The sequence below is a fragment of the Hylaeus anthracinus genome, unplaced genomic scaffold (genome assembly GCF_026225885.1).
Source record: "Hylaeus anthracinus isolate JK02 unplaced genomic scaffold, UHH_iyHylAnth1.0_haploid 11989, whole genome shotgun sequence".
Lineage (NCBI taxonomy): Eukaryota > Metazoa > Arthropoda > Insecta > Hymenoptera > Colletidae > Hylaeus > Hylaeus anthracinus.
The window spans coordinates 13,303,052-13,323,178 of NW_026534337.1; the positions used below are offsets into that span (position 1 = coordinate 13,303,052).

At 44.7% G+C, this 20,127-nt stretch overlaps 1 protein-coding gene across 5 annotated transcripts in view; it reads right to left on the reverse strand.

Annotated features, from left to right (window-relative positions):
- LOC128887580 (RNA-binding protein Musashi homolog Rbp6) overlaps positions 1-20,127 on the reverse strand; it is a 314,695-nt gene that overhangs the window by 134,486 nt on the left and 160,082 nt on the right. For all 5 annotated transcript variants that reach the window (XM_054143620.1, XM_054143624.1, XM_054143623.1 and 2 more), the window contains one exon: positions 8,022-8,070. In XM_054143620.1, coding sequence (XP_053999595.1) covers positions 8,022-8,070 — 49 coding nt within the window. The remainder of the gene's footprint in view (positions 1-8,021; positions 8,071-20,127) is intronic.

Consider the following 20,127-nt stretch of genomic DNA (forward strand, 5'->3'; position numbering starts at 1 on the left):
ACATATCAATTTTGAAACAAGAAACTCGTTCAATAATTCAACACACACCTTCGTGTGTTGAATTATTGAACGAGTTTCTTGTTTCAAAATTGATATGTTGATATACTTATACATTTCTTGTTTTAACATGAAGAGGGCAACGTGATTAGCTCTAATATAGGTTCTATAGGTTGCTTATGCTTCGAATACAAGACTGTACTACGCTATATCCTTCGCTCCAAAAGGAACAAACTTCCACAATCTCGAATCTGGCATAAAAGAGTGATCCGTCGGTGCCTGTCACTTCATCTCTTTTCCTTGCCATTATACCTAATCGACGCCCTCGACTTTTCTCTTTTCCTTATTCTCTTTCATCCACTTCTACGGGTAGTTTCTTCCTTCATGGTTCAACAGCTCGTCCAGATTCGCTGTTCCTTCTCCTCCGCCTATCTATGTACTTCCTTCGCAGGCTCGCACTCCCCGCGATCATCCTTTTATCCCCGTTGAAAGAGGGCCGATAGATAGGGACGGAAATTCGTGAGGTAGCTTCGATCCAGTCCGGGTCCACGAAATTGCAGCCGGAGCAGCTCAATTCAATCGCGCGAGAAACTCGCGCTACCGGTGCTTCCACGCGAGCCACCCAGGGGGGTGAAGGACGATTTAAAGGTGGAAAGAAGCGAGAACCAGGGAGGAAATACGTTTACGTCCGTCGGATTCGTGGATTATTTGGGAAACGGTGCAGATTCGATAATAAATATGCGTGGGGTTCCTGCAAGGATGGGGCAACGAAGACTCCGAGGAATTCTGCTGAGACTGATGCCGTGAGAAACTAGAAATCAGCTGTATGCACTCGCATTGGAACGTATATGAATAGTGAAGATCTTATGAAAACTGCTAAAATTGATGTCAATGTCAATAACACTGTAACAAAACGTATTTTCAGTAATTCTTTACGAAAAAATTATGCTCATAGCTATGGAAAATTGAAAATTAAAAATGCCGTCTACTTTTCCTCAGCGTCAAGAAGGTCGTTGAAAAAAACGAGGACCCGAGCCCAAGAGGGGTTAAACATTGTAGACGTCTGTGAGGATCCGCGGCGCGTATTGTCCGCGAATTCTCGCGTTTCACGCTGAATTTATAACACCGGCGCGGCGTCGGGGAGAGGAAGATTAAGAGGGAAACTTAAACATCAGTATCTCGAGGATTTCATATCGAAGAAGGCAGACCTGGCTTCGATGCAATCGCGCGCGAAACGCTCCCTGCGTCTGGCAGTTGGTTAAATCGCTATAGCTTCGTAAGGGAGGGGAAAAAGGAAAGCGTCTCGGCGGTAGGGAAAGGGATAACGCGAGAAAAGAAAAGCGCGAAACGAGAGCGTTGGGGTGGGGGTTGGTGGAAGAAAAGTACCGGGGCCGTCTTCCGCGTTTCAATATTTCAGAATCTCTTGCCATCCTGCCGCCGCGAGGATTCTCTACTTCGAATATAGCATGGCGGACGGTAGTAATACAGGTGACAATTGGAGCGTGTCGATGCGCCGTTCCGAGATTCCCATAATAGAATGGAAAGAACGCCTTTCCCTATCCGAGCATCGATTTTCCTCTATACCGAAAAACCGTCCGGCTTATGTTATGCATGGTGGATGTCGGTGCCGGGAGAGTCGTTCGGTATCTCGCTGATAAAGATCCGCTATCTCGTTCCTTGGATCCGGATTTAAGGAAATCGCGAATACGCCGGAGACCTCGATCGTCGACATGGAAACGCGGGGGGATCAATTCCATTCGTGGCGGAACGGTGTCTCCCGTGTCACGGATAATATAATTTGTTGGATCGTTCTTTGATACGAAACTTGCCCTTTCGTCGAACACGCTCGCCTTCGAATAGAACCAACAACACGGAGGCATTGTCGCAGGACGGCTAGTTGGTCTTATTGTGTGGCATATCAATTTTCTCGCAATAATCTCGTTTGCTTATAAAATTACAGTGGATAAGTGTCACAATGCTGGTTTAGATATCGACTTAGTTGTAGTACAATTTATTAACAAAATTTCATGAGATTAAATTTAAAGAAATAGTCATAAGATCATACTTTTCGATGTGTCAAATGAGAGTACCACCTTGAAAACATTAAAATTCTCCACGATAGACTAGACAACTGTTTTCACGTGGTAATTTAGTGTTCCACGTTGTACCGTTACCGCGTAAATTCTGGTCTCGAGTCAGGTTTAACGTACCAAGAGTGATTAGGAGTTTATTAAGCTCCAATCTCCCCAAATTAAATTACAAGTTAGGCCATGAAGACAATATTAATCACCAGCAACGATGATCAAGTACGTATCAACGCCAATAATGTGTCTGTACAAGGCATCTACAAATTCCTGATAGATTCCAAAACAATTTTATGATAATTTCGCCATTGGAGTCAGTCTCATAAGAATGCCTAAGAATGTTTCAAATCTTTCTGTCGAATATTGTTCGTCGAATCTTGACCGAGAATTAGAAAAGTTTGCAGACCATTGAAACCACGTAGTCAGCTGCGAATCACAGCCAGATAAACCACCTCCATTCGCGCTGACCGATAAGTCGATTCATCCCCACCGGTGGCTCGAGCTGTCTGACGTCGGATCTCGAAATAGGAAATCATCAATAATTCTCGGAGACGCCAGGTAAAACGGGGAGGATCGGAACTAGCGACATATTTAGGCTGAATTGGATGGCGACGGTAAGCGACCCTGATCCTTTACGTAACATCCACGACCTGGAACCATCCATCGTTCAGAAGTTTCCAAGCAGTGGCTGGGGCGACTTCCACGACGGAGTTTTCGAAAGTTGCAACGACCCGCGAAACCCTATTCTGATACTACGGGGCTCGGAAGCAGATACTCGCCAGGCGTTGGTGCCTGCTCCCAAAAGGCGATGCCTCGAGAGTTTCTTTGACCGACTGAAACCCCAGGCTGAGAGGGAAAAATTTTCCGCGACGCTGGATCCTTCATAAAAGACACGATATTTTCATGAGAGCTCGCATCAACCCTGCGCGCAACGCGGGGAAAACTTTTCAACACGCTTCGACGAATACCAGAAATTTTTAACCCTCCATAATTCAAACCTTATGAACATTTCCTGTGGCGTTGCGCGTGTTTGAGACATATTTCAAGAGCGCGCGGGTTCGTTTCGAATTTTTCCGGGGAATATCCATGGTTGTCCTGAGATTTCAAAATAGTTATTATCTGCTATTAGCAGACCGATCGAAAATCTTTTTATCACCTTTTGCATGGTTTCAAGAGACCGTTAACGTGATTATAACCAATTATTTGTCAACTATTTTGGTTTTATTGGATTCTAAACCAGACAGTTTCGCAGATGTCACGTCTCGTCGCTCACGCACACCCTGAGAGACTCGACGTGGAACGTTCCCGAGGCACGCGTATTCCAGCGAGCTATCGATCGCGGTGGCGCAATTACCAATCAAGAACCGACAACGCGGAACTCCGTGGAAATCAATCTCGACTTTCCGGTCGAGCGGAGGCGGCGTACCGATTCGGTGGCGAGCAGGCGGTGATCTTAGAAGTTACCCAGAGGCCCGTGCACGCTGCTGCGAGCAGCGGGAACCGAACGGAGTGCTAGAAACAGCTTCGAAACTATTTCGTACCGATCCAGCAGGGAAGTTCAGCGGACCAGGCGGAACTATTCCAGGCGGAGAAATGGGCGCAGGCAGCGGTGCAGCTCGTGCATACGTGCCGAAGTTGGCGGGTTAGGTTTACCGCGGGCCACGCGAGTTGCCCCGACCCGTGAAGCGCGAATAGAATATCTCTTCTGCTAGCTAGGGGGACGTCTCCCCTTCCCTGCGTCACTAGAGTTCCGTTCCCCGGCTCGCGGGGCCCCTAGGATTACGTCAAACCGACATAACATATCCAGCCACCGTCTGCTCTAGCTGTCGCGGCGGCTTCCTCGAGTTCCCCGAGTCTTCGCGCGGAGATTCTCCTTGTCCACTGGAGAGGAAACCTAACCCCGTCCCCGGTAATTGCATCCGCCCAGATGCATCACCCCTGCCAGAGGACTCGAAATTCGGAGCTTCGTTAAGTCGAGACTTTGTGACGCGTCTGTTACGATTAGAGGGGGGAAGGGGGCGAAAGCTCATTCTAGGAGCGACTTGGACGTAAGGTTAGGAGTCACGGAAATCGGCCTGAGTGTTCAAGTACTGGTGCTTCGAGGGTGGGATTCTGTCCAGAAATTAGATCGATCCGATGCTTAAACTGTTATGAGAGTGGTCTAGTGTCTGTTGTGGTAAATAAATTGAGAATTGGCGAAAATGGCTTAATGAAGTTTTAAAGTGAAGTGTATCGTTGACTGTGGGAATCACACATTTTAATTTTAAGGACACGATCGTGTTTTTTTTAAAGAGTTCAGAGGAACTATTGATAAGCGGCAGATTCTCGGTAATCTCGAATATTGCTACTTGTGGGTAAATGATATTCAGCTATTATTCGTGAAGCTACAAAGAGCAAATTAAATATGCCTTGCCACTTTTTCTTTTACTAAAACAATTTACCAATAAAGTATTCCAATTGCATTCCTCGAATACCCAAACCAAACAGACTTGTTCAAATATACAAACGAAGAGAACACATGTGTAACAAAGTCCGAGCCCCAAGAAAAAATCGTCGACCAAGTCGACGAAATGCAGCACAATTTTCCCCGGTTGGATCGGATCAACCCCGATTCTAGATCGTCGTCCAGCGAGCAGAGATTCAATGAACGATTGAAGGTGGACGTCCTTTTGACGCGCGTTCACGCATGAGTAAACAAGTCCTTCTTTCGGAGGCCATCGCCGGTAGGCAATCAGGAAGGACGTAGCCGAACGGTCCTGGGGGCGTACGGAAACACATACGTCCCATCCAGGAGCAATGTGCCAGCAATTTATGACAAGGTATACGCGCAAACACATGCGCTCAGGGTATATAAACGCGCGGCTCTGGCGTCTCCGTGTGCAAACACACGCTCAAGTCTGCGCGAAGCTACGGACCGTGGCTTGCGCTCAGCCTTATAGGTGCGCCCTCCTCCTTCTCCTCCTCCTCTTCCTCCTGCATCCCTTCCTCCCGCGTCGCGCGTAAGGGTGGAGCTCACGAAAAGAAAATCCTTTGGCCAGCGAAGCTTGGATAATCGCGCCTCGAGCTATAGTCGCGCCTCTTCGCCGGCTGCCACGCTAGAGAGAAGACACGCTTTGCTGCAATTGCAGCTTGCCCATTCGCGTGGAAATCATAGCTCGCTGCGGGACTCGAAATTGTCCGGAAACGCTCGGATTCTTCTTTCACCGAGGCAACTTCTTCGGGGATTTGGACGTAAAGGGGTCGCCTCGAACATCGACAAGGATCTCTCTTTGTAATTCCACGAGCCCCCGCCCTTTTCCCTCGTTGTTCCGCGCCTCTCGCTCGATCCTCGCAGATCGAAATCGAATCTGGGTTAGAAGACGTTACGACCTTGAAGGAATCGTGCTCCACCCCCGGTCGTTGTCGGCTATCAAACGAACGATCTTCCTCCCGGTGAAGGGTCTCTATCCGCCCTTTATTCGACGATCGACATAAGTTTTACACTTTGGCTCGGTGTAAAGGAGTCACTTTTCGGGGGCGACGCTCCTCGCGTGCGTGCCAGGGAACCTTGTAATCTCAAGGAAGAATATTTTCCCGGCCGTGGACTGCGAGTGGGGTTCTCTTTGGTTCTCCTTTATCGGTTGGAGGTTTGATAACTGTTTTGGAGTGGATCTTATGTAAAGTATCGTACCCCGTAATATTCAAAGCACGATACGCGCTAAATGTGACCGTAGCGGTGCAACTGGTAGACATCGGGGATGCGACGCAGCCGATAGCGGCGATGAAAACAGTGGCCGGCGAGTAAGATCCATTGGTGTCTCGTTGATTGCGACCGAAGTTGCTCGCGCGGCGCTCACAGAAAATCCGACAATAATCCCCTTAGGGATCACAGACCGGTTATGGAAGTACCGTATTGTGAAATCTGCGGGAGAGCAGTGATGTTCGAGGTTCGAGGTTTGCAGACTCGTCCGACGGGGATGGTATTGGATGTCATCGCGAGAGAGATTACGCGCCGCTTTGAAAGAGCCATCCTCGTCTCTCTCCTTCCTTGGCGGTTCGCTCTTTCTTTTACTCGTTTCCTCGCCCTCCCCGCCCGCGGAAGTCTCTCCTCTTTCTTCGCCAGAGGTACAACGACTATTTCACCTACTCCTTTTCTTGCTGTCGTCCGTTTGCTGAGACGCGCAACACATCTCTCCGTTACCGCCTCCATTCCCGCTAACCCGCGGGCACGACCCTTCCTTCTTCTCCCCCTCGAGGCAGCGGGAAACCCCTGTGGCATTGAAGGGAGCCAGCTTTCATATCCCATTTGCCCCTATTTTTCATAAGCGATATTAGAATCTATCACTGGGAGACCCGGCAGGCACTCTACTGAAGAGGAAGGGACGGGGTAACCGTCGGGGGATCGAAGAGAGAAGTAGGATACCGTTAAAAAAGATAGAGAGACTCCCGATTATCGGTCGGGTGGGGTAACTCGATCGCTGACGATTATCGACCCCATTGAAGCAGCGACGTGAATGGATCCAGGCTCGCGACAGCGAGACCCTTGCCATTCGTATTTCTGTCTCTCTTCTCCGTCGTCGATGGAGACGAGAATCGAGCTGGCGTATATATTACATTAGCAGTCTGATATTTCATTCATCCCGATGGCCCCCTCCCCTCTCCTTCGCTCGGGTACCGATCGAATCGTCTCATTTCGCCGGGCTTCGATGTAACTGCTTCTATTTGACTTTCGCGGCCTTTCCGTGCAGTCACGTGTAAGGTAATGCCTCGATATTGATCGAATTTCTTACCCGAATTGACGATCAGGACTAGTGCGTACCGAAGGCCTGTGACTTCGCGTCACCGGCTCTTATTTCGTAATCGAATGTGAAATTAAAATAATTTAAATAAATTACGATGCTACCAGGAAATTTCCAACGCGTTTCTGAGGGATCGAATGATAACATTTCGGGGAATAACAATTTCTTGATGTTTGCGTTATCAGTTGACTACGTAGGCGTCGAAGAGACGCAAACTCCACGGCGGCTTTGAATTTCAGCCGATCGCATCACGCGTAACAATAGACGACCATGGTGGCCGGTTGCAAGAGGGCTTTTATTCAGGTGCGATTATCATAAAGAATAAAAGAAACGACGCGTGCCAGGAATCGAAATGGAACGAGCATTTACATACGGCCCGCGTACGTATATAAACGACGTATGAAAACGTGAATTCATCCTGCTTAGATTAGAATCGAGAATGGGGAGTACAAAATTAGCATAACGCATCTCTCATCTTGTATTTCTATTTCTTTATAACAATGCGAAGGTCGTTCTGAATTTCTTACGGAGTTCGCCATGCCTTTGGGATAAGTAATAGAATTATGAATATCGAAGCTTTCGACTAAATTAATGTACATAAAAGACGTCTGTCTAGAGAGAAATTAATTGAAATAAACATGCATCTCTGCTCATGTCCCACTCTAAGACAATCTATCCAAAGGAGGAAAGAAGCACACTATGGCAAGCATCGATAGAATTGCAAGAAGTGCAGGACAACGTTGAATCGCGCAATCACCAGTCGTGATTAACGCTTCGATTGATCGCAGCGTCAAATTAATGCTATTTATCTTTAGCTGTAGCGTCGTTGACGCATTGGTGTCGTGTATTACCGTAATTACTAATAATAGTTTCGCGCCAGCTCGTTAATTACCCGATCAACGATCTCCGCGAGCGAAACGGCCGGTATTATTGACTCGCTAAACAGAATAGTCTCGACCATATTTTCAACATATTTGCGCCCAGCCGAAGTCCCGCGGATCGAAATTTCGCCGGCGGTCGCGCGTCGTCAGCACTCCTCTCACGTTTTAACGATCATCGGTGATTAAACAGTCATTAGCAGCCCGGTATCGAATTATTGTATCGCGGGTGGAATCCTCTTCCCTCCCCTGCACCCTCCGAGAAAACCATAAATTCCACTCACCTCTGTGCCTGTTGGTCTGCTTGTCGAACATCAGCATGGCGTCCTCGATCTGCAATTTCAATAAAAAAGTGTTAATCATGAGGGAAAGCCTCGAAATTATTGAAATTATTGTACTACAATTATTTGCCGTTTTTCAATCGCATTCGAACCACAAATTCACCGAGAAAACCAATTCACGATATTAATTATTAGCATTTCTACGGATGTTCAGGTTCTTCGGATGCAACGCTTTAAATGTTATGGAATTGGAGCAGGTAGTAATTTAGAGGAAATAGAGAAATCAAGGATTTTTGTCGATAGAAAGATGAAAATGACTGAAACATTAATTCTTCAACTTGTTCAGCCATTTTAGTCAACAAATATAGGAGAATACACCACAAGAAATAATAAATAATGCGTATTGAAAATAGACACAATAGCTTACAGAGTCTCCTATCGATCGTAGCAGTAAATGTGGAAACTAACACGAGTTTAGGAGCTTCCCTACATAAGCGTGATAAATACATGACAGAAAATAACATGTAAGGAGTGTAGTAAGGTAGCAGAGATTAGTGTCATAAATTAGTTGTCGCCCTCAGCCGATATTACCGGAGAAACGAACCCCTCTGCGTGTCAGGAGTCTCAAGTACCCTTCTGAAATCTTTATGGATCGTAAACAACGTAGAAACGCCGTGTGTATAACTTAGGGTAGCTCCATGAATTTTTTCAAACGCGGTCGCTCCTTATAGACAAGATTAGGGTCACACTGGAATTTAAGACTCGGAGACGCATGACAACAAATTCATTAGAAAATACAATAATTATCCGTTATAGAGTGGTTTGCACATCTGTATTTATGCATTCCACAATCTTTATTCGAAATTATATTATAAAGGGAATTATAAAAAACATCGCATTTCTCAACATTTTGTGTTACGGAGTTAATCAATTTGTGCAGTATCATGACACACACCTAACTATAACCTTATTTTCATGAATCGTAGAAACGTAACGACTCGCTTTGCCCCTACAGGGCCGAAACGTTAACCATACCACACGCTCGGATCGTCTTGTAATCTATCCTCCCACTCGGTAATCGATCAAGAAAAGACCCTCGATAAATTTCCCCGTTGTAGCTACGGTATCGAGAAGTCCCACAAGGGTCCCAGCCTTGAATCGAACGTCGAGCGCCCTCGAGCGATTCCCGTGGAAGGATGAGAGTCCTTCCGAATCACGGATCGCTTGTGTTCCTCCAGGAAGTACGTGTGCGCCGTAAAAGCACAGCTGGACCGAGATTTACGAAGCACACCGCCGAGAAAGGCGTAGCAAGGGGATTGAGAATAGCGGGAGTTGTAGCAGGTGGGGGTGGTAGGGTGGTTTAGGGGTTGTGTTGTCGGTAACCGAAGTGCGAGCGGTAGCGGAGAAGCGCAGGAGGCGGGAAGGCGACGCGGCTAGTAGGATTTATGGGACAGTAGAAACAATAGGGATTACCTTTACCCCCCGCCGTCCTGCGAGTTCGTCCCCGCTTTGTTCCTTGCTGCTTCCTGCGAAAGGACCGCTAGTTGGAGACGGTAGAAGCACCGGCCACGCGGCACGTGAAAACGGATCGGAATTGTTCCTAGGAGAATGGGTGGTGACGCGACGTAGGAGGCGAGGGAAAAACCGTGCTGTAAGCAGCGGTTCGCACGGAAAGCGGGGGTAAATATTAGATTATGCGATTAACAGTCGATGGACTTCGTTCGCGAGCACGAGGGGACAGTTTCATTCCGTTTTCATCCGTCAACGCAGTGTATCTCCGTTCACCGAGACTTACGTAATACGTTTCACGGGGAAAGTAACATCGGAGGGGCGTGCCAGGGGGAAGAGATAGGGATGGCGTTGATTTAGACGTTCGAAAATGTTGGTCACCGTGAACGAATGTAGCTGCGGGGAGAACGTGCTCGTCGAGCGACGAGGAAACGGCGCGGAAATGCGAAGTAATCGAGCGGAAGGGAATCCCTCCACCGTTATCTTTGAATTTTTGGCGAAAATTGGGCGTGTGTAATTTAGGGGATAATCAGGCGGTCATTGTTAAAGATTTCTTCGCTTTAATCGTGGAATAAACTCTATTTTCACGGAGACAATGAACAGTTTCTAAGTTCCTTATTTTAATTCTTAGGTTTGGATTCTATTTAATTATTAATCTACTTCTTGAACCTTGGAGGGGGGGGGGTTGCTAAATACAGAATTTGCGAAAAACGTTCTTTTGCGCGTCTCTGAAATTTTATTTGTTGCGGATACATTTTTAAATCGTTTGATTAAAATTTGAAACAAATTTATCCACAAGCCAAACGTTCTGTTTATTATTTAGCTGAACATTGATACCAGACACGTCCATATTTTTATACGCGCAATCGTTCGGAACCGCGAGGCTCATCCACCCTCGACACGGAATGGTTTGTTTGGATATCGTTAACTGTTTCGCGGGCTCAACCCGGGGAATAAGGATTGAAAACGAAGAAAAAAAAGGCGACTAACGGCTCCCGGAGTCCCGCTCCGTTGAAGCTAACGAGGGAAGCAGTCGCGTGTAAGGCTCGCAAGACGTTTTTCGACAAAGAATGATTCAAACCCTGATCGTTCTTCTGTGAATTGCCTACTCTTTTTTATCTTCCAAAGAAACAGAGAAAAAAATGGGGATACCGTTCGAATCTACAAAAGCGATGAGAACGAGACGAGTACCTCGGAGATGACGATTATTCATCGAAATAACTCAGGTCTTGTTGCTTTGAAAGTCACACGAAACATAGCAAGGAATTGAGTCTCTTAGACGACGTTCGTCCCATTTCAACTTTCAAAAGAAAAAGTAATATTATACGACGAAAGAAAGAGGGTACGGAAGAGCGGGGATCGAGAGAGACGGACCGAAGCTTTTAATGAAAACAGAAGAGGCGTCACAGCGTAAGACAAGACTAACATCAGGGACCCTTCCGTCATCGCCGAGTCTTTTACTCCCTCGCTCTTGTTTTTCACAAGGTATATGTTTTTTCATTATTTTGTTCGCATCTTTGTCGCGTGTATCTACCGATGCGCTTCTGCCAGTTAAATCAAAGTCGACGCGGTTTTTTGTTTGACGCTGGTGGATTTGTCCGTTCCAAATGTCTCGAACGTCAGGTGAAACGGAGGTGACGTCGATTAGACGGGGTTCTCGAGCACTCTCCCGCAGCAACGTAATGCCTCTCCGCGATCGAATTCGATGACACATCTCGCAAGGATTCTAATGCAATCGTGGCTGACACTGCGAACGCAAATAGACGTCTACGGGAATCGATAGACTTGGGACACGGAGTGAAGGTTAAACGCCACGGTAGGACCTATCGATTTCTGTGCATGACGTGGACAATCGAGACATTAAAAACTACAACATAGATGGTGGCAAATGAAAAATCTGATTAATCGTTTTTCCAATTATTCGATTGTATCAGTTGTCTGTGTAAAAACTCAATTGTTCCAATAAGCGTAAAGAAACATCAAAAGTATGTTCCAACGGTATCTTAAAAGTGTTCCTGCAGTCATTTAATTCAACCGTGAAAGATCAACGTCTCCTTCGGGGAATTAAACAAGAATGTTTGCACTTGCCGTCTAGGGAAAAATGGAAGCAGTCAGGTCGAGACTCACAAGGATCAGGAATTCTGCGATTACCGTAGTTCTTCAAACGAGTGCAATTGAAAATAAACAGCGGAAATGAAACAATATAAATTCTGAAACGATCCCTTTGATCATTTCAATATTTAATTCATCGCGGACGTGTTCCGTCAAACAAAGGAGATCGCGCCACATTTTTTGGCATGGAATTATTTAAACTTTTCTGCCCTTTTGGCTCGCGTAATACATATCTTCAGGCCAAGAGCGACGAAATCCTTCATCACGACGTACTTTGACGACCTCGAGTTGTTCGACGAAATCACGCTCTGGCTTCGAATCGACATTAATCTTCCTCTTGGAACGGTTTCTCCCATTTTCTTCTTCGTCTACTGGCAAACGATAGTCATCGTATTCGCGTTAAATGACGATTACAAAAAACATTTCACCGCGTTCCTGGGCGAATTCAGCTTCGACGATCATCGACGTTTTGCGATTATTTAATTCATTGCTTGCTGTAAATCATTTACGAGGCAATTATAATACGGGGTTTTGCGTTATTTATTTATGGAAGCGAATTTAAATCACCGGGCAGTTTCGAGGATTTTCGTGGACGATATTATCGATATCAATTTCAGTCCCCACCGATGCACAGGGATCGCGACACGCGCGTGGCTTATTAAAAATGCACGTTTGAAAATATAAATTTGGAGTGGGTGAATTAACGAGGGACCACGGATAATCGTTACTGATACAAGGAATCCACAGTAATCCGCTTAATTGGTGATTTTTACCAAACTGTTAGTTAACTTTATCGGGGGTTAAATTATTTTGAAGTTATAGTAAAAGTATAAATTACGTGTGAATTTTTTAAGAATGCCTTTGAATGGCTTTCTTTTATATATTTTGGCTAGACTATTTGTGGTCTTTTTCAGATAATATATCATTGCTTAAATAATTGCTAAAAATATACGTATGTAAAAGATATGCTATACATAGTCCTGTTCCAATTCATCAATAATAACAAAATCAGATGGAGAACAAATACAAAGGAGCTGAAGTGATGGTACTTGATGAAAGAGACGAGTGCCTCACGGTTCCGCGAGTTTCCAGGAGACAGTCGCAAAACTGTAAGTAGTTACGGCAGGTCATTAGTCAGACATGCTTTCAGCGGTAACGCGTGTAATATATGAAACAAGCAGTTATGGTGATTTTTCCTTACTACGTGTAGAGTTTCAAGAGTTTAAAACTTTATCGCAGTACTTTCCTCTTGCATATTTTCTCATAATTACGGAGCGACTTTGCTTGGAACTCTAAACGTGGTAAGAAAAAGTAGGCCATAAATATTTGTTTGAATTATCGCACCTGCTAGCGCTGAATACACATGTCTGGCTAATGTTTGCGCACAATTACTTGTGAAAATAACAGTTTCTTTCAGTGATGTTTATTTTAATTATAATTATAAATGAGGCACTTTGAACTAGGTAGCGGCCTGTAAATGTTTATTTCATACGAAATGAATTTAGTGTGTTATGCATTTAAATACAGTTATCCAATAATTACAGTCAGACAACGGTAAAATAACAACACATATTCGGTGTCCTCTAGCTTAAAGAGTTTGTGATTTTAATATCTACTGCCAACGAATTCAATAAAGATTTCTAAATAAATTTTTCAACAATAAATAGATGCGGTTCTCGAGCTCTCATGGAACGTATTTATTCCCATTTGACGAGGAACGCTTTTCAAGTGCATGTATCACTGTTTAATTAGCGATCCTGGCAGCCGTCAGACATAAATAATGAAAATTGGCTTAGAAATTGCAACCACGCACTCCGGTTCAGCTCCACCGGTTCCGGATGAAAAATTCAAGCATTCCAGCGAGTGATTTTAAATTTCACAAAGGCGAGCCCGTCTCGGTTTCTCCCAGTGGCCCATATTTCATCGCATTAAACGATTCCAGCCTCTCGACCGTTACATTCATTCACTTAGATCAGAATTCCGTGGTCGAGCAGAATTAATGGCGGAAAATAATTTTACATAATGGGATTCGAAATAACGGTGTAATTTCACCAGGGTTCCCTCTTCTCAACCGTAGGGACTCGCGGGGGTTGAACAATACTGAAAGGTTATGGAAGGATGAAGGGAAAGACGTAGGAGGGTTGCCCCACCCCTCGACGTCCCTGCGGAGCAATCGACTTCTGGTGAGTGGGCGAGGTGTACCTTATTACAAGTTCGATTCTAGTGGCGTTACAGCTCTCCGTGGACCGTGTTGTAGATTGCTGTCTTACGAGCCCTGTCCTTTATACCACGAGGCGTTCCCTGCTCGCCAGACACACCTCGTATCATTTCCCGCGGCACCTTTCTCTTCGAACACCTCGGCTTCGGGGCTCGAGAGCTTGGCTTTCTTGTTTGGCAAACTAATTTAAAAGGGCGCCCGGGAACTAGGTCAAGAGTGTACCCTTTATGCGGACTTTTTGCATTCGGGTATCCCTGACATTTGTAAGTCGCCCGAGCATAAATATTACGGGAACTAGGCTGATGAGAAATTACGGGATCATGGCTGACGTCATCACCAGGGAATTCGAAGTACGAGGGTGTCCATAGTATCGGGAATTATTGGACGCGGTATTGCTCGTTGTTCGAACACCGCGGGCATGTTGAATATTAATTTATGTAATGCCAATTTGCATGCGTATACACTTTTCAGCTGACTTGTTCGCGAATTCAATAGTAATTGCTTTGATTGTATTTTCAAGTACAGTAACTTACAGATTTCGCAAGACATATGATTGCTGTGTTAGGGAAATTACCGTAAATTTAATATTTATTTGTACGCCGTTGATTATTTTGCATTTAATTTAATAACGTTGATTGTAATCCGAGCGAGTCATTCATTATTTCAACAATAAAATGAATATGGCCATTGTCGGCGTGTTTATTACTTCATGTTAAATATATAATTGAAACGAGTAGAGCTTGTTGCAGTATAAACAATAACCTTCATTGTAGTCACAAAAGCTGTTCATTATATAAATAATTAACGTCGTTATTTTTACTGTACCAATCTTTATTCTTTTCGATTTTACATTTAAGACATAATAAAAATGAAAATATAAAATCAACTAACAAATACATACAAAAGATATCTACATGTACAGTTACTTTGAATAATATATACACGTATGTGAAATTATAAGAAACTCATAAACTCATGTCATTGCAAGAACTGGAGGAAGAATACGTCAAAGTGGAATGAGGTCAGTCCATGGCCAGACGTACTTTGTACGAAATTGGAGCAGCGTTTTATTTTCCTGTAACTTCTGATATCTGAGTTATTTTGATAATCGATCGAGGAGGAGTGTTCCAACTACTAAAACCACGTATACATAAGCAAATATTTACATAATGTTCTTCTAAAGTTTAACAACAAGCTCTGATAATCTCTTCACAGGCACTAAATTATTCCAATCGTCCCAACTCGACCAACAACGCGTAGAATTTTTAATAAAAATAAAAATCACCCGTTTTGCTCGACAACAATTGCCTGCCAAGAGTCGAACGATCCAGTGGACGGGGCGCAACAGCGACAAGCATTAAAAGGCGTAGAAAAACGGCGGGCGACACCGAGCCGGCTGGTGAAAAGCAGCGTGTCGACGAGGCAGCAGGCGAATCAGAAACGAAGCTGAAGCGAGAGTCCGGAATCCCTCGAACAGCGGAGATTTAATATAGCTCGCTGCATACTAAATCTGCAGGGATGGAAGTGCCGTGGTCGCGATAGGGCGCGACGCGGAACGCGAAATGCCCGTGCGGCGAGAGAAAAACTCATCGAAATCCCTAGCCAGCTAGCTCCCTCTTACCCTCGATTGTCCCTGACGGCTAGAGAAGGGAGGGTGGCGAAAGAAGGGAAAGTGAACGACAAGGGGGCGCGAGCGAGAGGGAGAGAGCATTCTTTGGAAATCCTAGAACTGCTTCTGTAACGACGCTTCTGTTACCAGAGGGGTAAATCGGTATCGTTTCGTTTAAATCCACGTCGTTTTACGAGCCGGCGATGGCGCAGAGGAAAATAAGGGGGAGGAAAAAAAAAGGAAAAGAAACGGGAAACCTTTCACGTAGACGGGCATGCCTGGCGTGAGCGCGCACCTCCGACGGCGGTGTTTATTTTAGAATGCTTCGTCCGTCTTCGTAAATGCAATTACGGTCTTCCTGCGGGAATCGATTATCGCATTAGGTTATCTCGTCGACGCATCGGCTTCTTGAACGCCGGGGATTTAAATAGAAACGTTTTTTGGCCGGCGAGTGGCGCGCTCGTGGATGTAAACAGCGGATGGTTTGAATACGATATTGGCGAAGTGATTTTGGACCTGGTTGGACCAAATAAAAAATTGCAATATATAAAGGGTACTCTCCAAAATCTAAAATATATTTTCTTTTCACCAAAATTATACACGCAAAGATCCCTCCACGTCTGACACTCCGTCCACCCATAGACTGGTATTCTGGTTTCATGTTCAAATAACTTAATTCACCGTTGTACAGTTTGTTCCATCCCATTTAATTACTGAAAGTGCCGTCCCCGTGGAGGATTTTTCAATTCCGGGCACAAATGAAAATCACTCGAAGCGAGATGCGGCGAGTACGTTGAATGGGACAGTAATTCCCAGTTTAACTTGTTGATAACATCCGAACTGAAGTGCGGTGAATGCGACCGCACGTTGTCCTCCCGCAGTTTCTATTGCAACTTCTCCTGGTCGCCTACGATTAACAATAAGCGCACGCTTCAGGCGGGATTTTCATTTGATTCGATAGTATACAGCACTTGTCATGAATCATTTATAAAAATTCTACTACCTAGTTACCGAGAATTATAAAATACTTTCTGGTTTTTAATATAACTGAAACTCACGACAATTAATTCCAAAGGAATGAGATGTCATTAATCTGTTTGAGCCGGTGCGATATAATGCATCAAAATTTGAAGCTAGGCAAAGCTGTGCAACAACGAAGCTAATTTCGCGTTTAGGAAATTGTCCGTCGGAGCTACTCCAGGGCCGTGAATGTTACACAACGGCGAATTATTCGGGACGAAACACCGGCGACAACGTCTCGCGCGCACAATCAAGCAAATTCGGTTTGCGACACACTTTTGATGTAAACCGTTGATGAAACGAGAAATTCCGTCGGCGCCACCTCTTTGCTCAGGATTGCTCGAAACATTGTTAGGTGGTAATAGGATAGGATCCAAGTCAAACGGTACAGAGACGAGTTATACCGTGCACCGTAGCCGAAGATTAGCGATCAGTTATGGAGTGGGAAATACTCTGAGTATCTCGACGAAACAATCTTTCTTCAAAACTTTAGAAAATTCTTTCGATCGAAAGTCACGTCTACGTTTTGTTCGCGTGGAATAATTTGACCAAAGCTTGAAGATTCGCTCGCGATCATTCTTTCCTCCTCGAGATGCTCGAATTTACGTTGCCTCGTTCGACACCACTTGGACTTCAAATTCCATTAGCGACAATGGAATGAAATTTCCATCGACGTTACGTTTAGTTTAGTATTTCCACAAATAAAATTAGAAAGTGTTTTTGTTTCCGCTTACGAGAACGTCGTCGAGCCTATTGTCTTTGTAATTTTCGATATCGTTTGTTCTTTAAATTTTGAACAAAAATGTAACCTTATGAAAGACATAACTTATAAATACAAAATAAAATTATAAAAAAATAAAATAAGGAACATTGCACGAGAATAGTTAAGAAACCAAGAAATCAGTCAAACTATTATAACCGTTACATCCTTGAACAGTTGATAAATATTCTATTCAGAAATACAATATAAGAATCTAAAAATATCAAGTAATGCAACATACACTTAACTACATATAATTGACGTAGTATCGACCGAGCAAATTCTGCCTATGACGAGCGAATTAAATATTCTCAGAACCACAGAAGCATCACGTGAAAGGCTAGGAATGGTATGCAAATATGCAGTGCAGAGGAATCATATAAATAAATATTAATCGATAAACGAGCAATAATGTCCCCGTCGTTCTATATCGACTGTTCGGTCCGATATCTCCAAGGCTGCGCTCGAATGGCATTTAGACCACCCCGGTTGTTTCGGTAATGGACCCCCGGGTACCCGATTGTTTTCGTTTCTTTATTTGCCGCCCAGTCGCGGTATATGTTTTCAGAAATTTTAATTGGCGCTATAATTTGATTGATTGGAGGAACACGAGATAATAGGGCGCGAAAACGAAATTCTCCGCGGAATTACAAGCGTCGAAGAGGCGGTGCTAAATATCGCGCCGTTGAAAATTTATTCGCTCGGTGTGCCGATTTCCCGCCTTCATTTTGTCGTTAATAATTAGAAATAATAATTAGCGGTCGAGAGGGTGGGAGATGAAAAGGAGTTCAGCTCGTAAGCAGCGCTCAGGAATAAGCGAGTTTCGAATAATAATAAATCGCTAGCGACAGTGGAAAACGTCGGCTGGGTTAATTTGAGAGGTGCGCCAATTAGAATTTTTTTCCAATCGGCCCGATGAAAAACATAATAATAGTCAAGTGCGCCAATATAGGAATGAAAGGTGTTCACCCGGCGGACCCGGTTTTAATGAAACGCCGCGTTTAATTACTATTTTGCTTGATTATTTATTTTTACAATTCTCTCTGATTTTAGGTGGGAAGCACAGAATGTAGAACGTTCGACAAATTGAATAATTCGTGACTCAAAAGGCTATAAACTTATTCCTTGACTTCCTTTAAAGGTCACCGTAAAGTTTTTCGTTTCAACGAAGAAACGTAATTAAAAGCTCAAAAAGGAACATGGAAAAATCGAAAATGAAACTTCTTTCTACGGAGGATCAATCTTGAAATCAAATTGAACGAACTACGTTGGAGCCTACCATGGAACACAAATTCGTTCCCCATCGGTGTGTTTCTATTTTCTCATTCTGTCCTTGAGCGGCCACGTTCAAACATTTCGCAACGAGTCTCCGGAAAATCCGCGCGGAGCACGAGAATTCGTCTAGTTCCAGCCGCATCCCAGAATTAAATAGAACGGAGCCGTAGCCCCGACATCGTGATTCTTCCTCTTTCGACGGCGACGAGGGAAAGAAAACAAAAAAAAAAAAATAGAGAGAGAGAAAGAGGAAAGAAAGAAGAGGGGAAAAAACCGTAGATGGGCGTCTAGCCACGTTAGGCAGAAAGTGTACGCGCATCTCATATAATTTTCCGCGAAAGTTTCCGGGGCGCGCAAGGTGCTCCGTGCAGGCATCGTTCGGCTTAAATTCATTTTTGAGCACCGAGTCGGAGTCGGGTTTCCACATCTGCGTGCGGAACTCGTTTTGCTCCCCTTTCTTTCTCCATTCCGCTCTTGTCCTCCATTTCTCTTCCGCCGACTTCATCGCTCCGACTTGAAAGGTAAACTCCGGCGCGGCGGAGTTTCACCGAGCTTTTTCATCGGAACACGATTCTTTTCCCCTCCCTTCCGCCGCCGTTCTTTTCCCTCCGCGGACGTTGAGGGAAACGGGAAATAAGAGATCCAAACCGGAGTTCTGGTTACCTGCGCCACGCTGCGAACCGAACGCGGAAACTTTTTAAGGAACGAACACCGCCAGCCTAATGCAACCTTTACGAGTCATTAATTATCGAATGCTACGTCGTTCGAGGGCAACGCGCTGGCTACAGTCAATCTTCCACTGATTTCGCCGACCTTTCACGAAATAATCTGTAATCCGATTCTCGTTCGCTAATGGCGACGAATTTTTGTCTCTCGGGGTCTGAATACTCTTGACAAAGCCACGAATTTGAATGAAAATATTGAAATGTAAAACGTGTCTTAATTTAAAGATTAATGAAGCTAAACAAATATATTTAATATCACTTTTTATTATAAAAATAATAACATCGACGACACGGTCGTAACATATTAATTATATATCTCAGCACTCAGGGGAAAACGCTATAAATTTGAGTGTTATTTTTATTCCAAAATCGCGCATCTCGAAGAGTGAACAGCACGTGCCTGCCTCAGAGTTCAAGGCAGACCAAAAATAATCAGAGATCCCTTTGGACGGGAGTTTCTCGCGCTGTGGCTTCAAATACCCGTGGAAAGTTTTCGATTTACGTTGGAATAATTACTCGAGGCTTGATTACCCATCCGTGGTGGCACGTGGACGTTCCAGCAGTGACCGAACGAGGGTTCCGATGTGCCCTCATTTATCTCCCTCTCTCCCTCTCACTTTTTCCCTCTTGTTTCCCCATTTTTCCCTTGGTCTCGGTTTTTTTTTCACGAAAGTAATCCCCGCGAGAAAAACCATCCCTTCCTGCACGAAGGATTTCTTATTCCCCGGGAACAACGGGGTACAGGCTATCGATCCGACATCGAACGACAGCCACGGCGACGTGTATTGATAGCCGTTGCGGCGGGCTTGTTTGCTCGAAACATCGAATTTTCTGCGAAGGTTTACCGCGCCCCCCTTCGTGTCGACGAAGAAGTCGGAGTC